General features: G+C 42.3%; 1 protein-coding gene across 1 annotated transcript in view; it reads right to left on the minus strand.

Moving 5' to 3' along the window:
- TUBGCP5 (tubulin gamma complex associated protein 5) overlaps window positions 1-20,422 on the minus strand; it is a 128,004-nt gene that overhangs the window by 47,310 nt on the left and 60,272 nt on the right. Inside the window, exons 17-21 of the mRNA XM_053705463.1 lie at window positions 13,815-13,899; window positions 13,486-13,606; window positions 12,931-13,064; window positions 9,781-9,924; window positions 9,577-9,665 (exon numbers count right to left, since the gene is read on the minus strand). Of these exons, the coding sequence (XP_053561438.1) occupies window positions 9,577-9,665; window positions 9,781-9,924; window positions 12,931-13,064; window positions 13,486-13,606; window positions 13,815-13,899 (573 nt within the window). The remainder of the gene's footprint in view (window positions 1-9,576; window positions 9,666-9,780; window positions 9,925-12,930; window positions 13,065-13,485; window positions 13,607-13,814; window positions 13,900-20,422) is intronic.

Genomic DNA, 20,422 nt, shown 5'->3' on the forward strand with positions numbered 1-20,422 from the left:
GGGCACCACAGCCTGCAGAACCTTTCTCCCAAAAGCTGCTTCCGCCTAAGCAAAAACATCAAATCTGTAAAATTTTGCAACAGTATGTAAAGAAGTCCAAGTAGCCGCCTTACAAATCTGCTCCATAGAAGCCTAATTTTCCAAGTAGCCGCCTTACAAATCTGCTCCATAGAAGCCTAATTTTTAAAGGCCCAAGAAGAGGCCACAGCCCTAGTTGAGTGAGCCGTAATCCTCTGAGGAGGCTTATGTCCCGCTGTCTCATAGGCCAAACGGATAATGCTCCTCAACCAAAAGGACAGTGAAGTGGAAGAGGCCTTCTTGCCCCCTGCGCTTCCCTGAATACACAACAAATAAAGACGAAGTCTGTCTGAATTCCTTCGTGGCCTGAAGATAAAACTTCAGAGCCCGAACCACATCCAAATTATGAAGTAACCTTTCCTTTGACGAAGAAGGGTTAGGACACAAGGAAGGAACTATTTCCTGATTGATGTTACGATTCGACACCACCTTGGAAAGAAACCCCAAACCAGTGCGAAGAACAGCCTTAGCAGCGTGAAAAAACAGGTAAGGAGGCTTACATTGCAAGGCCGCTAACTCAGACAGGCCCATTTATCAAGCTCCGTACGGAGCTTGAAGGGCCGTGTTTCTGGCGAGTCTTCAGACTCGCCAGAAACACAAGTTATGAAGCAGCGGTCTAAAGACCGCTGCTCCATAACCCTGTCCGCCTGCTCTGAACAGGCGGACAGGAATCGCCGGACATCAACCCGATCGAATACGATCGGGTTGATTGACAGCTCCCTGCTGGCGGCCGATTGGCCGCGAGTCAGCAGGGGGCGGCGTTGCACCAGCAGCTCTTGTGAGCTGCTGGTGCAATGTTAAATGCGGAGAGCGTATTGCTCTCTGCATTTAGCGAGGTCTTGCGGACCTGATCCGCAGTGTCGGATCAGGTCCGCAAGCCCTTTGATAAATGGGCCTGAGAGAGTCTGCGAGCCTATGCAATAGCCAGTAGGAATAGAACCTTCCAGGAAATAATTTTAAATGTCAAGCGAATGCATAGGCTCAAACGGAGCCCTCTGCAAAATTTTAAGAACCAAGTTTAAGCTCCAAGGAGGAGCAGAATTTCTAAAGTCAGGTCTGATCCTAGACAGTGCCTGAACAAAGGACTGAATATCAGGAAGCTCCGCTAGCTTCTTGTGTAACAGTACAGATAAAGCCGAAATCTGTCCCTTTAAGGAACTGGAAGCAAGACCCTTATCCAGTCCGTCCTGGAGAAATGCCAGAATCCTGGATACCCTAACCTTATGCCAGGGATATCAACGTTCCTCACACCAGGACAAGTAGGTCCTCAACACCTTATGATAGATGCGACGAGTGACCAGCTTCCTGGCCTGAATGAGTATCAATCACTCTCTCCGATAATCCTCTCTTGGCTAAGACTAGGCGTTCAATCGCCATGCAGCGTCAGCTTCAGAGAATCGAGATTTTGATGTAGAAAGGGTCCCTGAACCAGCAGATATCTGCAACAGGGTAACCTCCATGGAGGAGACGATAACATTCCCACCAGATCCGCAAACCATGTCCTACGCTGCTACGACGGAGCAATCAGAAAAGTCTAAGCTTACTACTGCTTGATGCGGGCCACTACTCGAGGTAGAAGTGGCAATGCTGGAAAAATGTAAAGTAGGTTGAACTCCCAGCAGACAAATCTAAGGCATTTATATCAACTCTATTTATGAAACTATTGTCTGCTGAGAAAATCCGCTTCCCAGTTGTCCACACCCAGAATGTGGATCACTGAGAGCGAACAATTGTGGTTCACCGCCTATTCCAGAATCCAAGATACTTCTTTCATGGCTAGGGAGCTTCTCGTTCCCACCGAGGTAATGTTGTCCGACTGGAATCTGATGAATCGGGATGAACCCAGGGGGGCCAAGCCCTCAGAGCGTTGAATATCACTCGAAGGCCCAGAATATTTATCAGAAGACTCGACTCATCTTGAGTCCACCTACCCTGTGCCTTTCTGGCACCCAAAACAGCTCCCCATCCTGATAGACTTGCGTCTGTAGTCACAATCTCCCAGGATGGTCTCAAGAAGAATGTCTCCTGGGACTGCTGTCCAGGATGGACCCACCAAGAGAGGGATTCCCTCATTCAGTTATCCAGAGATATCTGTTGGGATAGGTCTGAGTGATCGCCGTTCCATTGTCTTAACATGCACAACTGAAGAGGTCTGAGATGAAACCTGGAGTATGGAATGACATCTATGCTGGATATCATGAGCCCAATAACCTCCATACATTTGGCCTCAGATGTCCTTGAGGAGGCCTGAAGGGCAATACAGCTGGAAGCAATCTTGCAACATCTCTGATCTGTCAAGAATATCTTCATGGATAAGGAATCTATTATTATACCCAGGAATTCCACCCTGTTGCTGGGGACCACAGAACTATTTCCTTCGTTTATCTTCCATCCATGGGATCGAAGAAAAAAGACAAGAGCTCTCGAGTGTTCCTCCACGCGACTGCAGGACGGAGCCTGGACCAGGATATCATCCAGATAAGGAGCCACTGCAATACCTCTGGCTCTCGCCACCGCGAGCAGCGCTCTGAGAACCTTCTTAAAGATTCTTGGGGCAATCGCAAGAACGGTAGGGCCACAAACTGGAAGTGTTGGTCCAGAAATGTGAATCTTAGGAACCTGAAGTGATCCATGTGGACTGGTACGTTAAGGTAAGCATCCTTCAAATATATTGTCGTCATGAATTATCTCTCTTGAACTGAGGGCAGAATCGACCTGATCATCTCCATTTTGAATGATGGGACTGACAGAAACTTGTTTAGGCACTTTAGGTCCAGAATTGAGCGAAATGTGGCCTCCTTCTTTGGGACCACGAAAAGGTTTGAATAATACCCCAGACCTCTTTCTGCTAGAGGGACTGTGACGATTACTCAGAGAGATGAGAGATCCCTCGCGCATCCTAGGAAGACGTCTCTCTTCTCTGGACTTAATGATAGGTTTGACAGGAGGAATCTGCCTCTGGGCAGATGAGTCTACAATCCTATCCTGTAACCCTGGGCTATGACCTCCAGAACCCAAGGGTCCTGAACGTCTCTTATCCAGGCCTCCACAAAAAGAAATAGTCTGCCCCCTACGCGATCCAGAGACAGATCGGGGGCCGCCCCTTCATGCCGATTTTGTCTCGGCGGGCTTCTTGCTCTGCTTGGTTTGTTCCAAGAGTGAGCTGGTTTCCAAGATCCCTTGGACTGCTCTGTTTTCGCGGCAGGCTGCTGGTGTTGAGACTTAGGCTTATTCTTCTTATCCTGCGGCAGGAAGGCACCCTTTACATCCGTGACCGTAGATATGATAGAGTCCAGGCCTGAACTGGACCAAAAAGAACCTTCCCTTTAAATAGGAGGGAAAGTAATCTAAACTTGGAAGTCATGTCAGCAGACCACAACTTTAACTCCAGAGCCCTACGGGCTAGAACAGAAAAACCTGATGTCTTGGCATTCAGGCGAATAATCTTCATATTTGATGAACGAATGAGTTACCCTTAAGGCCTTAATCTGTTTCTGTATCTCCTCGAGGGGAGTCTCCAACTCGACCATCACTGACAGAGCGTCACACCAACAGGTAGCAGATCCAGACACCGCAGCGACTGCAGCTGCCGGTTGAAAAACGAACCCCGTGAGTTGGAACATCTTTCTCAACATGGATTTTTTATCCATGGGCTCCTTGAACGAAGAGCTATCTTTGAGGGGGATAGTCGTTCGCTTAGCGAGCATGGAGATAGCACCATCCAACTTAGGAATGGCCCCCAGAGCTCAAGCTGCGAGTCCAGAACGGGGAACAGCTTTTTAAAAGAAGTAGAGGGAGAAAAGGAAGTTTCTCCCATTCATTCTTAATAATATTCACCATTTTAATGGGGACCAGAAAAGTCTGAGGCATCACCCTGTCCTCTAAACCCTATCTAGCTTAGGGATCAAAGGTTCCTCTGGCAGTTTCGGTTCAGGAACCTCCAACGTAGAAAGCACCTCTTTCAGCAGAAAGCGCAAATGCTCCATCTTAAATTTAAAATCTGGCTCCTCCGCAGACGGAGGTCTAGAAGTCGCCGATTCCGACCAGAAAAAACGTCTTCCGAAGGATCGGAGTCGTCTTCATTAGCGTATAATCTGTCAGAGACATCCAGCGGAGTAGATGACCCCTGGGACGGATAGCTATGTTCAACCTTTTGCTTGCGCTTAGCAGGGCGTGATAAGGCATTGAAGGCCCACAGAAACTGTCGTTTGTAACTAATCAGCGAAATCTGGCAAACAAAGGGCCCCTCCCTCGGGAGGATTAGTAGTTCCCTGGGGAGCTGCATGTGCAATCTGAGATGAGTGTAGGGAACGCACCTTGCGAGACGGAGAACCCTCAGAGGTGGACGGCTCAGTTGTACTAGATATCTTATTCTTTTTAGATATTGCAATTTTATCAAAGCATGTGGAACAGAGTTGAGCAGGCGGATCAACCGGAACCTCCTCACAGTAGACACAGTTATTAGGTTTAATTAAAGAGGGAGTACCATATCAGAGTCCTCCATAGCTTGAGCCTTTATTGCGGACTAGAAAGAAGTTAAATGGCACCTTTATATCACAATGGCCGGGGCCACAGAGAAACCACTTCAAGGAAGAAGCGGTAATGGAGGAAAAAGATATGAGTTTAAACCTCCAGGGAAGTGCTAGTGCATCTATTAGATCCGCTTGGGGATCCCTTGACCCGTACCTGAGTAGCTTGGTATTGAGACGGGACGTCATGAGATCTATCTCCAGCGTCCTCACTTGCTGCATATCTCTGCAAACACCTCGGGATGGAGAGACCATTCCCCTGGATGGAACGATTGTCAGCTGAGAAAATCCGCCTCCCAGTTGTCCACAACCATAATGTGGATTGCTGACAGCGAACAGCTGTGGGCCTCTGCCCACTCCTAAATCTGAGATACTTCCTTCATCGCCAAGGAACTTCTTGTTCCCCCCTGATGGTTGATGTATATTGTCTGATTGGAATCTGATAAACTGGGACGAACCCAAAAAAGGCCAAGCCTTGAAGGCCTTGAAGAATGCACGAAGTTCCAAAATATTTATCGGGAGGGAGGACTCCTCCTGAGTCCACAACCCCTGTGCCTTCCTGGCAACCCAAACAGCGTAGTCACAATCTCCCAGGATGGTCTTAAGAAGCATGTCCATTGTGACAGATGATCTGGACAGAGCCACCAAGAGAGCGATTCTCTCGACCAGCTGTCTAATACAATCTGTTGAGACAGATCTGAATGATCGCCATTCCACTGCCTCAGCATGCACAGTTGTAAAGGTCTAAGACGGAACCTGGCAAAAGGAATGATGTCCATGCAGGACACCATGAGACCATGCACTGAGCCACAGAGGGACTCAAGGAGGTCCGTAGGACAAGACATGCGAAAGTTAGCTTGCAACCTCTCTGGTCTGTTAGATATATCCTCATGGATATGGAGTCTATAATAGTACCCAGGAATTCCACCCTGGTACTTGGGATAAGGGAACTCTTTTCCAAGTTTATCTTCCATCCATGTGATCGAAGAAGACTGAGAAGGGACACGGAGAAGTCTTCCGCAAGACGAAAGGATGGTGCTTGCACCAGAATATTATCCAAGTATGGGACTACTGGCAATGGCTAGAAGAGCCCCCAGAACCTTCATAAAGATTCTTGGAGCAGTAGCTAGGCCAAACGGAAGGGCAATGAACTGGAAGTGCTGGTCCTGGAATGCAAACCTCAGGAACTGAAAGTGTTCCCTGTGGATTGGAACATTAAGGTAAGCGACCTTCAGATCTATAGGGGTCATAAACTGGCCTTCCTGAATAAAAGGAAGGATGGACCTTATCATCTACATCTTGAAGGAAGGGGCACTGAGAAATTTGTTTAAGCACTTTAGGTCCAGAATTGGGCAGAAAGTTCCCTCCTTCTTTGGGACCACAAAAAAGGTTTGAATAAAACCCCAAACCTCCTTCTTCGATAGGCACTGGGACATCAACTTCTAAGGAGGATAGATCACGAACGCACCCTAGAAAGGCACCTCTCTTTTCTGGTCTGGTAGACAGATTCGAGAGAAGGAATCTGCCCCTTGGTGGATGAGATTTGAAGCCTATCTTTTATCCCTGAGATACCACCTCCAGGACCCACGGATCCTGTACGTCCTTGAACCAGGCGTCTGAAAAAAATGAGACAGTCTGCCCCCTACACAATCAGATCCCGGATTGAGGGCCGCCCCTTAATGCCGATTTGTTTTCTGCAGGCTTCTTATTCTGCTTTATTCCAGGATTGAGCTGGCTTCCAAGTACTCTTCGGGTGCTCAGGCTTGGAGGAGGATTGTTGTCGTTGGGATTTCTCAGAACGAAAATTAGAAGATTGTCATCCCTTAGACTTCTTATCTTGCGGTAGGAAGGCACCCTTGCCTCCGGTAATCGTAGAAATAATGGAGTTCAAGCCTGGACCAAATAAAATCTTTCCCTTGAAGGGAAGAGAAAGGAGTCTGGACTTAGAAGTCATATCCGCAGACCAAGACTTTAACCAGAGTGCAAAGCCAGAGGCCTTTGCATTTAGGCGAATAATTTGCATGTTCGCATCACAGATAAAAGAATTAGCAATTCTCAGAGCTTTAATTCTGTCTTGAATATCCTCGAGGGGAGACTCCACCTCAATGAGCTCTGGCAAAGAGTCGCACCAGTAGGTAGCCGCTCCAGCAACCGCGGCAACTGCAGCCACCGGTTGAAACAAAAATCTTGTATGTTGAAACATCTTTCTCAGAAAGGTTTCCATTTTCTTATCCATTGGCTCTCTGAACGAAGAACTATCCTCAAGAGGTATAGTAGTACGTTTAGCAAGCGTAGAGATAGCACCATCCACCTTAGGAATGTAGCACCACAAATCCAGTTCCGGGGCCGGGAACAACTTTTTAAAAGAAGACGAAGGGGAAAAGGGAAGAACCAATTCTTTCCCATTCATTCTTAATAATGTTCGCCATCTTAACCGGCACAGGAAAAGTCAAAGGAACTTTTCTGTCTTCGTAAACGTCTAATTTAGGTATCATAGGTTCTTCAGGCAGTGTGGCCTCTGAAACCTCTAACTTAGACAGAACCTCCTTTAATAAAAAAAGCAAGTGCTCAATTTTAAATCTAAAGGACGGTTCCTCCGCAGCAGGAGGCTTAGATGCTAAGGACTCCGACCCAGAAAGTTCAACCTCTGAAGCTACAGAGGTTAACTCATCATCGGATAACTGGAACATAATAGCTAAAAAATCCAATATTTAGATGACTCGGGGTCAGGAGAGCTATGTTTAACCTTTCTCTTGTGTTTGTTAGAGCGAGGTAATGCACTGAGGGCTGCAGACACCGCAGTTTGTAACTGCGCGGCAAAGTCCACATGAAGAAGGCCCCCTCCGGATGGAGGATTAGATGTGCTACGGGGAACTGAATCTGGAGTGGATAATGTAGCAAGGGTAGTAATCTCACGGGACGCCTAGTCCTGAGAGGTAGACGGCTCAGAGGGACTAAGAGCCTTAGCAGGCTTGTCTACCTTCTAAGACTTTATAACGGTGTTAAGGCATGTGGAACATAATTGAGTGGGCGGGAAAACCACAGCCTCCTCACAATATAAACAGGTATGATTCAGTACAGAAGGAGTACCTTCTTACATGTCAGAGTCCTCCATAGTTTAGGTTATACCCACAGAAGGACACAAATAAAAATGTTTTTTATTACAAAAAACTGCACTTTTATACTCCCAATGGCTGGGGCACTCGCCACCTCCTAGACCCAGACAGTTAACAGAGGAAACGCTCTCCTCAGGTTCAAGTCTCAGCCGGAATGGAGGAAATGAACATAGACCACACCCAGTCACATGGAGTGCAAGACAGTTCTTCCCCTGTTATTACAAGTACAGCAAGTAATAGGAGCTGTGCAACACTTTCAAAAACTAAAGTGAAACTTAAAAGTGAAACCTGTTTGTTCCAGCCAAAAACACACAGTCTATCAGCCCAGGAAAAAAATCACACAAAGCAGCATGTAATTAATTAATACACTGATTAATTAACCCCAACTGTCCAATAAACCCCATTCAGAGGATATTAACTCTGGATCCTATCAAGGTATAAAGGAGCCCTGTTATAGCAATATATTTGTAAAAATTGAAACAATCTTACCTCCAGGATCCATGCTGTGGAATAGAACACAGCCTCTCAAGTGTGACAGTCTTATAGCAGCGCTCCTGACATAGTCTTGAGTTAGAGAAAGCAGGCAGTGAAACTCGTCAACACTGATTGCTTAGGAGCTGTTAGCAGTAGTCTGGATGGTTTTGCAGAAAAACTTTCCCTGCATCTCCAGACTCAAACTTTCATCAGTACTCTCACTGAGAGGTTAACATGACTACTTAAAACTCCAGTCCTATCTCAAAGGGCAGATACCCTTTTTTAGGACTCTCCGAATCTTCTGACACTTCTCTGCCACCTCCTAATGTGACGAAAGGCAAAGAATGACTGGGGTAATGAGGAAGTGGGAGGGATATTTAAGGAATGAAGTTGTGGACTCTCCCTATGTTAGGAAGGAAAATAACAATACTTAACAAATGTAAATTCACAACCAACCAAAAGTCCAATAAAGTTAAAAATATAACAGTGCACTGTTTAATCATGGGGAACACCACTATGGGATAGATTACATTGCCTGGTAAGCTTTATCAATGCTCTCATTACATGTCCAACTCCATTAAAGTCTATGGAGTTAGAAATATTAACAGAGCATTGATAAATCTTACTAATCAAATGTAATCTAAATCTTGTCCTATAATTGTAGGATGAGTGTTCATAGAAATTAATTTGTCCTATAAACACTCTTCCTGCAATTATATAAGCTAAGGATATTCCTCAGAGTACAGTATGTTTTGAGCATAATTGTGTAAGATGAGAACTAGCAGTATAACAGGCAATCTAGCAATTAGAAAAACATTTTCAAAAGTTAGTGGCAAGTTCTTTTTAAGGAATAGAAACATCTCTGCATGTTCAGCTATAAGTCCGTTTCTTTTATCAGTAAGGACGTTCGACACTAAGCTGAACAGTCTTTCACTTTCCACACTACTGCATGGGGCAGAAAGATATTTTTGGGCCTATAAATCTCAGTTTATTAACTGCCCAGTACTTCAGGGGTTTGTCTGAATGAGGTGCAGTGATCTCTACCAGGTAGGCTTCCAGATGTATAGTAGCAGCTTTTGGAGCACTGCTCTCAGACATACAATAATACAAATAACAGCAATTTTTATTGGCAGAACAGAATTTTTTGTTAAGTCTCCACTCCAGCTTAAAATGAAATAGGAACATGAAGTTTGAAAAAAATGCCGCAAGATGGCGTATGGGTAAGATCTAAGATTTGGCTGTATCGGTTTAAGAATCGACAAGTACTGGTGCAAGTACTTGGTATCGGTACCGATACTAGTATCGGTGCAACCCTAATGTAAACCATTGTATGATGTAAAATGAGGTGCCCTGGTGCACTGTATTAAATGTGGTCTTACTTCCATGCTCCTAATCCTGCATGCCAACGATCAGCAAACATAAGTACCAAATTCATCACTTTCATTATTGCTTCTTTTACAGAGCTCACCTACAAAGGAAAGGTCAAAAAAGTAAATCAATCTAATATATAATTTAGTCAAAACAAACACACTGGTTTTTTTTTTGTATTTTAGTATATCATGTATAGGATATTATCAATATACCTTTTCTCTCAAAAGACAGCGATCATGAATAGTAGACAGATATCTATAGTGAATTTTTATCAGCTGGTCTAGATCTTTGGCTTCCTCTACTTGATGCTGAAACTCCAAACCTGTACTGTGAAGAATCTGTTTTTTTTTCAGAAATACACAAACAAATAAATAATGTTATACTGTCCTCAGTAAAACTAACATTTCAGCCTATGTCAAAGACCGGTAACTTTTACTATACATTTCGCAGTGACCAAGATCTGCTTGAAGGGCCATGATACCCAAATGTTAAAACACTTGAAAGTGATGCAGCATAGCTGTAAAAAGCTGACTTGAAAATATCACCTGAACATCTCTATGTAAAAAAAAAGAAGATATTTTACCTCAAAATGTCCTAAGTATTCAAACCCCATTGCAAAGGACTTTAAGCAGCAAATCAGTATGTCTGTCCCGGGACAGGCAAGGGAGTGAGCCTCGTGCACACTCATGTTATTTCCCTATTCAGTTTATGGAAGTTAACTATGAAATCTCATGAGAGTTAAGTCAAATCTCATGAGATCACAGTAAAAGAGTTCATGACCTCAGTGTTGATGCTGATTGGCTGCAGTTCATTTCTTCATTTTTTTATTTATTTTTTTACCTGCCGCTGGACAGCAGCTGAAGTATAACTTTTTACACAGGACTTAATCTGGTGAGCTGAGGAAATTGTGAGGTAAAATATATTTTTTACATAGAGATTCTCATGTGATATTTTCCTGTCAGCTCATTTAGCATATGAGTATTATGTCCCTTTAAGGCATTTATATGCACCTACTGATGCTTGCCACTCTATTATAAGCTATGCAGTATTGCCGCACCAAATAGAAGAGAAAGCGAACTAGGACAATCAATATAGTAAGGGAATCATAACACATAGAAATGAATAAACTAAAACTCTATGACAAAGCATGTACTTCTCTACTACAAAGAAATTATGTTCCAGTCAACTACAGTACAAGTAATCTGTGCAATTAATTACGATTTAAAAAAAAAAAAAAAAATCCTGCATTGTTAAACATTGCAGTTAGGGCTGTGCGATTAATCACAATTTTTTATCTTGCCACCATAAAAATTTAACTATTTTTTGTAATTTAAAAATTGACTGCACTGCTCTGACTGCTAGTTTTGTTTTTTGTATTTTACAATTTAATGCATTTTATATAGAGAAAACAGAATTTATGTTTACCTGATAAATTACTTTCTCCAACGGTGTGTCCGGTCCACGGCGTCATCCTTACTTGTGGGATATTCTCTTCCCCAACAGGAAATGGCAAAGAGCCCAGCAAAGCTGGTCACATGATCCCTCCTAGGCTCCGCCTACCCCAGTCATTCGACCGACGTTAAGGAGGAATATTTGCATAGGAGAAACCATATGTTACCGTGGTGACTGTAGTTAAAGAAAATAAATTATCAGACCTGATTAAAAAAACCAGGGCGGGCCGTGGACCGGACACACCGTTGGAGAAAGTAATTTATCAGGTAAACATAAATTCTGTTTTCTCCAACATAGGTGTGTCCGGTCCACGGCGTCATCCTTACTTGTGGGAACCAATACCAAAGCTTTAGGACACGGATGAAGGGAGGGAGCAAATCAGGTCACCTAAATGGAAGGCACCACGGCTTGCAAAACCTTTCTCCCAAAAATAGCCTCAGAAGAAGCAAAAGTATCAAATTTGTAAAATTTAGAAAAAGTGTGCAGTGAAGACCAAGTCGCTGCCTTACATATCTGATCAACAGAAGCCTCGTTCTTGAAGGCCCATGTGGAAGCCACAGCCCTAGTGGAGTGAGCTGTGATTCTTTCAGGAGGCTGCCGTCCGGCAGTCTCATAAGCCAATCGGATAATGCTTTTAATCCAGAAGGAGAGAGAGGTAGAAGTTGCTTTTTGACCTCTCCGTTTACCAGAATAAACAACAAACAAAGACAAAGTTTGTCTGAAATCCTTAGTAGCTGCTAAGTAAAATTTGAGAGCACGAACTACATCCAAGTTGTGCAACAAACGTTCCTTCTTTGAAACTGGATTAGGACACAAAGAAGGCACAACTATCTCCTGGTTAATGTTTTTGTTAGAAACAACTTTTGGAAGAAAACCAGGTTTAGTACGCAAAACCACCTTATCTGCATGGAACACCAGATAAGGAGAAGAACACTGCAGAGCAGATAATTCTGAAACTCTTCTAGCAGAAGAAATTGCAACCAAAAACAAAACTTTCCAAGATAATAACTTAATATCAACGGAATGTAAGGGTTCAAACGGAACCCCCTGAAGAACTGAAAGAACTAGGTTGAGACTCCAAGGAGGAGTCAAAATTTTGTAAACAGGCTTGATTCTAACCAGAGCCTGAACAAAGGCTAGAACATCTGGCACAGCTGCCAGCTTTTTGTGAAGTAACACAGACAAGGCAGAAATCTGTCCCATCAAGGAACTTGCAGATAATCCTTTTTCCAATCCTTCTCGAAGGAAGGATAGACTCTTAGGAATCTTAACCTTGTCCCAAGGGAATCCTGCAGATTCACACCAACAGATATACCAAATTATGTGGTAATTTTTCTGAGAACCCTCGCTTTGATAAGATCAAGCGTTCAATCTCCAAGCAGTCAGCTGGAGTGGGTCGAACGGACCTAGAACAAGAAGGTCTCTCAAAGGTAGCTTCCATGGCGGAGCCGATGACATATTCACCAGATCTGCATACCAAGTCCTGCGTGGCCACGCAGGAGCTATCAAAATCACCGACGCCCTCTCCTGATTGATCCTGGCTACCAGCCTGGGGATGAGAGGAAACGGCGGGAACACATAAGCTAGTTTGAAGGTCCAGGTGCTACTAGTGCATCCACTAGAGCCGCCTTGGGATCCCTGGATCTGTACCCGTAGTAAGGAACTCTGAAGTTCTGACGAGAGGCCATCAGATCCAAGTCTGGAATGCCCCACGGTTGAGTGACTTGGGCAAAGATTTCCGGATGGAGTTCCCACTCCCCCGATGCAATGTCTGACGACTCAGAAAATCGCTTCCCAATTTTCCACTCCTGGGATGTGGATAGCAGACAGGTGGCAGGAGTGAGACTCCGCCCATAGAATGATTTTGGTCACTTCTTCCATCGCTAGGGAACTCCTTGTTCCCCCCTGACAAAGTGCATGAGCTTGACTCGAAGAAGAAACATGCGATGAATCTGCTGGTCTTTGGGCTCTACAGGAGATGTTAGGGGATTAAGAGGTCCAGCACCTTCTTTTGGAGGCTCTTTATCAGTGGCATTAACCAGTTCTTTGAAGAAAAAAAAATATACACACAAAGTTTACTAGTGCTTGCTTTATACATCCTAAAATGTAAAATGTACATCATGACATATGAAACAGGCATTGTAGATTTCTATTTAAAATAAAGAGAACTCTTCTAAACTTTAACCATTAGCTATTACTGTCAGGAACTTCTACTCTAAAAATCATGGAAGCAATCGCTTGACAGAACCATTACACAAAAAACAAACAGATTCTGTACACATTCTGAATGCTCACATTTTGCATGCACAGCTGTATACAGCTCGCTAGTTAATGTCTCTATGCTGTAACTAGTCTTAAAAAAAATAGCTATATAAAGTTCAAAGATAATGGAAAAACATGGTCCCACCTAGACTTAGTAGCTCATTATATTGCTAGGAACACTAAAACGATAGACTACAACTCACCATTAAACTGCAGGACATCCAGGCTGTATTTGGCCCACTTTATTAACAGCAATAGGAGAAACACTTGATTGTAGATCTTTTGACATTCTGAGCTAATAACAATATCAACAGGCCAAGGAACCTAAATAACAAAAAAAAACCACAACAACAAAAATAACTCATACTCTAAAGTGGTATTCTTCAATCTAATGTATCTACACACATTATACATTAGCATGTTCCTTAATTAGTTAAATACTGTTATTGACCATATGAAGAATATTAGATTATAAGTAAGTTATCTAAGAAGACTGGCCAAATTAAGATCAAAATAAATGATTTTTCATTACCTTGTAGCTCAGTATCAGACCATCTAATGTATGCACAGGAAGTTTTTTCTTAACCAAGTCAACATTTTCAAAAGAGATCGATAATCTACAAAAGAATGTCTGTTGGTTAGTGGTTACACACACAGTATATCATTTACAGTAGATAGTTATCAATACTGAAGATTTATTTTTAAAGTACAGCCCACAAGATCAGAACACTTAATAGATTTATTTATTTTACATTAGATGCATAATATCCCAAACCGAAAGATACTCACATTGTTCTGATAGCAGTTTTCTATACACATAGCATACGGGTAAATCTGCATATGCATTAGTTCATTATAGTTGTAATTGTTTTAGAGAACACATGCAACATAAATTGCTATAAGCCACACCATGTAAAGATCATATATATATATATATATATTATATTACCCAAAGCAAAGCGGGTACATTTATTATGGGATGGAGAGTGGATTTCTTTTCTAGGTGCAGGCTCAAACACTGTACTGCTGAAGTGAACAGGTGTGGGCTGCAGGAAATGCCTCTAAAAGCTGCATATAGACCATAGACAGTTCCACCACTGTCTTTAACCCCTTAATGACCGCAACACTTTTCCATTTTATGTCCGTTTGGGACCAAGGCTATTTTTACATTTCTGCGGTGTTTGTGTTTAGCTGTAATTTTCCTCTTACTCATTTACTGTACCCACACATATTATATACCGTTTTTCTCGCCATTAAATGGACTTTCTAAAGATACCATTATTTTCATCATATCTTATAATTTACTATAAAAAATTTTATAAAATATGAGGAAAAAATTGAAAAAAACACACTTTTTCTAACTTTGACCCTCAAAATCTCCTACACTTCAACAACTACCAAAAAACTCCCATGCTAAATAGTTTCTAAATGTTGTCCTGAGTTTAGAAATACTCAATGTTTACATGTTCTTTGCTTTTTTTGCAAGTTATAGGGCAATAAGTACAAGTAGCACTTTGCTATTTCCAAAAATTTTTTTAAAAAATTAGCGATAGTTACATTGGAACACTGATATCTGTCAGGAATCCCTGATTAACCCTTCACATATATATATTTTTTAAAAGAACACAACCTAAGGTATTAAAGATGGGGTATTTTGACTCTTTCCATGCAACTATTTTACCACCAATCTATGCCAAAGTTTGAAAAAAAAAAAAAAAAAGTGGTGATTTTTTGACAAAATAGCAATTCAAGAATACATTTACTGAGAACGTTAAGGGTTACTGCCAAATAACACCCCAATATGTCTTCAGCAGCATCTCCTGAGTACAGTGATACCACCCATGTATAGGTCTGTTGGGTTCTCTGGGGGCTAAAAGGCCTTATTTTTAGGGGGCGCATTCCAGTTTTTTAATTTGGAATTTTCACATCTGTCGTCATGCACCCATGTCCTATTTGGGACATTTCTGAAGCCGGACAATGCAAATTACCCCCATCAAACCATATATTTTTAAAAAGTAGACACCCTAGGGTATTTCAAATGCTGGTATTTTAACACTTTGCATGCACTAATTCAACCACCAGTCTTTGTCAAACTTTTGGGTAGTCATTTTGGTGTGTTATTTTTCACACGCATTGTACTTTAGGCATGGATTCTCAGTCCCTGTTATGTGTTACTGCCAAAAAAAACCTCAATATGTATTCAACAACATCTCCTGAGTACAGTGATACCCCCCATGTATAGGTGTGTCGGGTTCTCTGGGGGCTAAAAGGCCTTAATTTTAGGGGGCGCATTCCAGTTTTTCAACTTGGAATTTTCACATCTGTCATCATGCACCCATGTCCTATTTGGGACATTTCTGAAGCCGGCCAATGTAAATTACCCCCATCAAACCATATATTTTTGAAAAGTAGACACCCTAGGGTATTTCAAATGCTGGTATTTTAACACTTTCCATGCACTAATTCAACCACTAGTCTTTGTCAAACTTTTAGGTAGTCATTTTTTTGCATTATTTTTCCACACACATTGTACTTTAGGCATATATTCTCAGTCCCTGTTATGTGTTACTGCCAAAAAAAACCTCAATATGTATTCAACAACATCTCCTGAGTACAGTGATACCCCCCATGTATAGGTGTGTCGGGTTCTCTGGGGGCTAAAAGGCCTTAATTTTAGGGGGCGCATTCCAGTTTTTCAACTTGGAATTTTCACATCTGTCATCATGCACCCATGTCCTATTTGGGACATTTCTGAAGCCGGCCAATGTAAATTACCCCCATCAAACCATATATTTTTGAAAAGTAGACACCCTAGGGTATTTCAAATGCTGGTATTTTAACACTTTCCATGCACTAATTCAACCACTAGTCTTTGTCAAACTTTTAGGTAGTCATTTTTTTGCATTCTTTTTCACACACATTGTACTTTAGGCATATATTCTCAGTCCCTGTTATGTGTTACTGCCAAAAAAACCTCAATATGTATTCAACAACATCTCCTGAGTACAGTGATACCCCCCATGTATAGGTGTGTCGGGTTCTCTGGGGGCTAAAAGGCCTTAATTTTAGGGGGCGCATTCCAGTTTTTCAACTTGGAATTTTCACATCTGTCATCATGCACCCATGTCCTATTTGGGACATTTCTGAAGCCGGCCAATGTAAATTACCCCCATCAAACCATATATTTTTGAAAAGTAGACACCCTAGGGTATTTCAAATGCTGGTATTTTAACACTTTCCATGCACTAATTCAACCACTAGTCTTTGTCAAACTTTTAGGTAGTCATTTTTTTGCATTCTTTTTCACACACATTGTACTTTAGGCATATATTCTCAGTCCCTGTTATGTGTTACTGCCAAAAAAAACCTCAATATGTATTCAACAACATCTCCTGAGTACAGTGATACCCCCCATGTATAGGTGTGTCGGGTTCTCTGGGGGCTAAAAGGCCTTCATTTTAGGGGGCGCATTCCAGTTTTTCAACTTGGAATTTTCACATCTGTCATCATGCACCCATGTCCTATTTGGGACATTTCTGAAGCCGGCCAATGTAAATTACCCCCATCAAACCATATATTTTTGAAAAGTAGACACCCTAGGGTATTTCAAATGCTGGTATTTTAACACTTTCCATGCACTAATTCAACCACTAGTCTTTGTCAAACTTTTAGGTAGTCATTTTTTTGCATTATTTTTCACACACATTGTACTTTAGGCATATATTCTCAGTCCCTGTTATGTGTTACTGCCAAAAAAAAACCTCAATATGTATTCAACAACATCTCCTGAGTACAGTGATACCCCCCATGTATAGGTGTGTCGGGTTCTCTGGGGGCTAAAAGGCCTTAATTTTAGGGGGCGCATTCCAGTTTTTCAACTTGGAATTTTCACATCTGTCATCATGCACCCATGTCCTATTTGGGACATTTCTGAAGCCAGCCAATGTAAATTACCCCCATCAAACCATATATTTTTGAAAAGTAGACACCCTAGGGTATTTCAAATGCTGGTATTTTAACACTTTCCATGCACTATTTCAACCATTAGTCTTTGTCAAACTTTTGGGTAGTCATTTTTTTGTGTTATTTTTCACACACGTTGTACTTTAGGCATATATTCTCAGTCCCTGTTATGTGTTACTGCCAAAAAAAACCTCAATATGTATTCAACAACATCTCCTGAGTACAGTGATACCACCCATGTATAGGTGTGTTGGGTTCTCTGGGGGCTAAAAGGCCTTATTTTTAGGGGGCGCATTCCAGTTTTTCAACTTGGAATTTTCACATCCCATGCACCCATGTCCTATGTAGGACATTTCTGAAGCCGGCCAATGTAATTTACCCCCATCAAACCATATATTTTTGAAAAGTAGACACCCTAGGGTATTTCAAATGCTGGTATTTTAACACTTTCCATGCACTAATTCTTTGTCAAACTATTAGGCAGTCATTTTTTGTGTGTTATTTTTCACACACATTGTACTTTAGACATGAATTCTCAGCTCCTGTTATGTGTTACTGCCAAAGAAGACCCCAATATGTGTTCACCAACATCTCCTGAGTACAGTGATACCACCTATGCATAAGTTTCTTGGCTTGTTCGGGGGGTGTAATGCCAAATGTCCAACATGCGTTTGTGATTTTTTTTTCACATTTAACATATTTTCTTTGCCTATTGTCTTTTTGGGGGTATTTTAACATACCCCAATTTATTTGTTTCCATGAATGTGCATATTTTTGAAATGTTGACACCCCAAGGTATTGTATATGGTGTGCGTTGATGCATTTGAAGTAACTGTTTTAGCTAAAAAAAATTGGAGAAAGTGTATGGTGGCATTTTTTCAATTTTCATTTTTACACACACATTGCTTTTTGACTATGATTTAGGAGAGACTGTTGTAAGTTAGTGCAAAAAAATACTTCAGGTTGTTTTCTGCTAGGCACCCTGAGTACACCTATGCCCCCCATGCATAGGTTTGCCAGGATTTTGGGAAGGTTATGTTACAATTTTATGACTTGTGATTTTAGTTATTAAGTGAGAGTATTTCTTCTGATAGGCCTATCTTTAGTTTGGGGCCTATTGTAAACCCCACTTTTATTTATTGCCATGAATGTGCATATTTTTGAAATGTTGACACCCCAAGGTATTGTATATGGTGTGCTTTGATGCATTTGAAGTAACTGTTTTAGCTAAAAAAAATTGGAGAAAGTGTATGGTGGCATTTTTTCAATTTTCATTTTTACACACACATTGCTTTTTGACTATGATTTAGGAGAGACTGTTGTAAGTTAGTGCAAAAAAAATACTACAGGTTGTTTTCTGCAAGGCACCTTGAGAACACCTATGTCCCCCATGCATAGGTTTGACAGGGGTTTTTGTAAAAAAAAAAAGAAGAAGAACAGCCCCATTTTAGAAAAAAACATATATTAGTGAAATGTAAAAATCTGGCACATTAAAAGTAAAAAAATAACAACAAAAAATTTAACAGTAAACATAACAAAAAAAAAATAACAGCAAATGTATTTATTTTTTAAAAATTGACCATTGTATGGTACCGCTTGAAGCAGTCCCCAATGCAGAGTCCAGGCTGTCCAGGGCAATCAGGACAGTGATATACAGTGTCCCTTCTCTGCCCCCCTCTTGGTACAGACTCTGCATTTTTTTGTGGTCTCTGCTTTGCGGCAGTAGGGGGGATTTTAAAAATAAAATGAGTAGCCCCAACTCTGCTCTCTCCCATCACCGCCCGGGGAGCAGGTGCATCATGGTACAAAATCCCCGAAATGATCTGGAGCTGAAATTGTAAAAAAGTCTGTTTCATTCCGGGGTTTGCTTTTTTGAACAACAAAAAAGCGTTGTGGGTTGCAATCTGCATTAGGTAAATTGCAACCTTTTTGTACCAGGCCCTTGTCTTCCGCATAATTAGGTAGGGCTGCAGCAGCTGATCTGCCAGATCAACCCCACCCATATGTCGGTTATAAGACTTGATGCACACTGGCTTCCTTATGATCTCAGCTCTGCCACGTACAGAGACCGCCACCGTCCTCTCTGTGTGGATGGTGGTAAGAAGGTATACATCCTTCTTGTCCCTGTACTTAAGTGCCAACAGCTCCTCTTGGCGCAGAGCTGAGGTCTCCCCCCTTCGTAGCCGGGTGCGTACAAGTTGTCCTGGGAAACCTTTGCGGTTCTTTTTAATAGTACCGCAAGCTACTGTATCAAAGCAATACAGTAGCTTGAACAAAAGGACACTTGTATAATAATTGTCTAAGTACAAGTGATACCCTTTGTTCATTAGGGGTAATATCAGGTCCCAGACAATCTTGCCAGTGGTTCCCATATGTTCTGGGCAACCTGGAGGGTCAAGGTGGCTATCCTTTCCCTCATACACCCGGAAGGCCTGAGTATACCCAGTCTCGCTCTCACAGAGCTTATACACCTTTACCCCATACCTGGAGTGCTTGGAAGGAATATACTGCTTGAATCCCAGCCTTCCCTTATACTTCATCAGGGATTCATCAACGCATATATTCCTTCCAGGTGTATAAGCCTCTGCAAACCTGGCAGAAAAGTGGGTAATCAGGGGGCGGATTTTATACAGCCTGTCAAATTGGTATGCTCCCTAGGGGGGCACAGGCTGTTGTCGCTGAAGTGCATGAAATGAAGAATCATTTCATATCTCTGCCTCGACATACTCTGGGAGAAAATGGGGGTAGAGCAGATGGGGCTACTGCTCCAGTAGGAGCGAACAGAGGGTTTCTTTATGATGCCCATCAGCATAGTCAATGCCCAGAATTTTTTAAATTCTGGCACATTGATGGGGGCCCATTGCTGCTTTGCCAAATATGTTTCAGGCTTTGCAGCACGGTACTGATGGGCATATAAATTAGTTTGGGCGACAATGTTCCCCAATACATCATCACCCAGAAACACCTCCAGAAACTGTTGGGGGCTAAAACCTGCCACATCTATATTTATGCCAGCATTTGCTGTGAAGGGTGGGATATCTGGCCTCTGGAGATGAGGCGTTACCCACTCTTCAGCGGCAATGGCAGCAACACGCCTCCTTCTAGCAGGGGGGCTGGCAGGGGGGCTAGCAGGGGGGCTGGCAGGGGGGCTAGCAGCCACAGATACATCACTATCAG

The sequence above is a fragment of the Bombina bombina genome, chromosome 3, assembly GCF_027579735.1.
Source record: "Bombina bombina isolate aBomBom1 chromosome 3, aBomBom1.pri, whole genome shotgun sequence".
Lineage (NCBI taxonomy): Eukaryota > Metazoa > Chordata > Amphibia > Anura > Bombinatoridae > Bombina > Bombina bombina.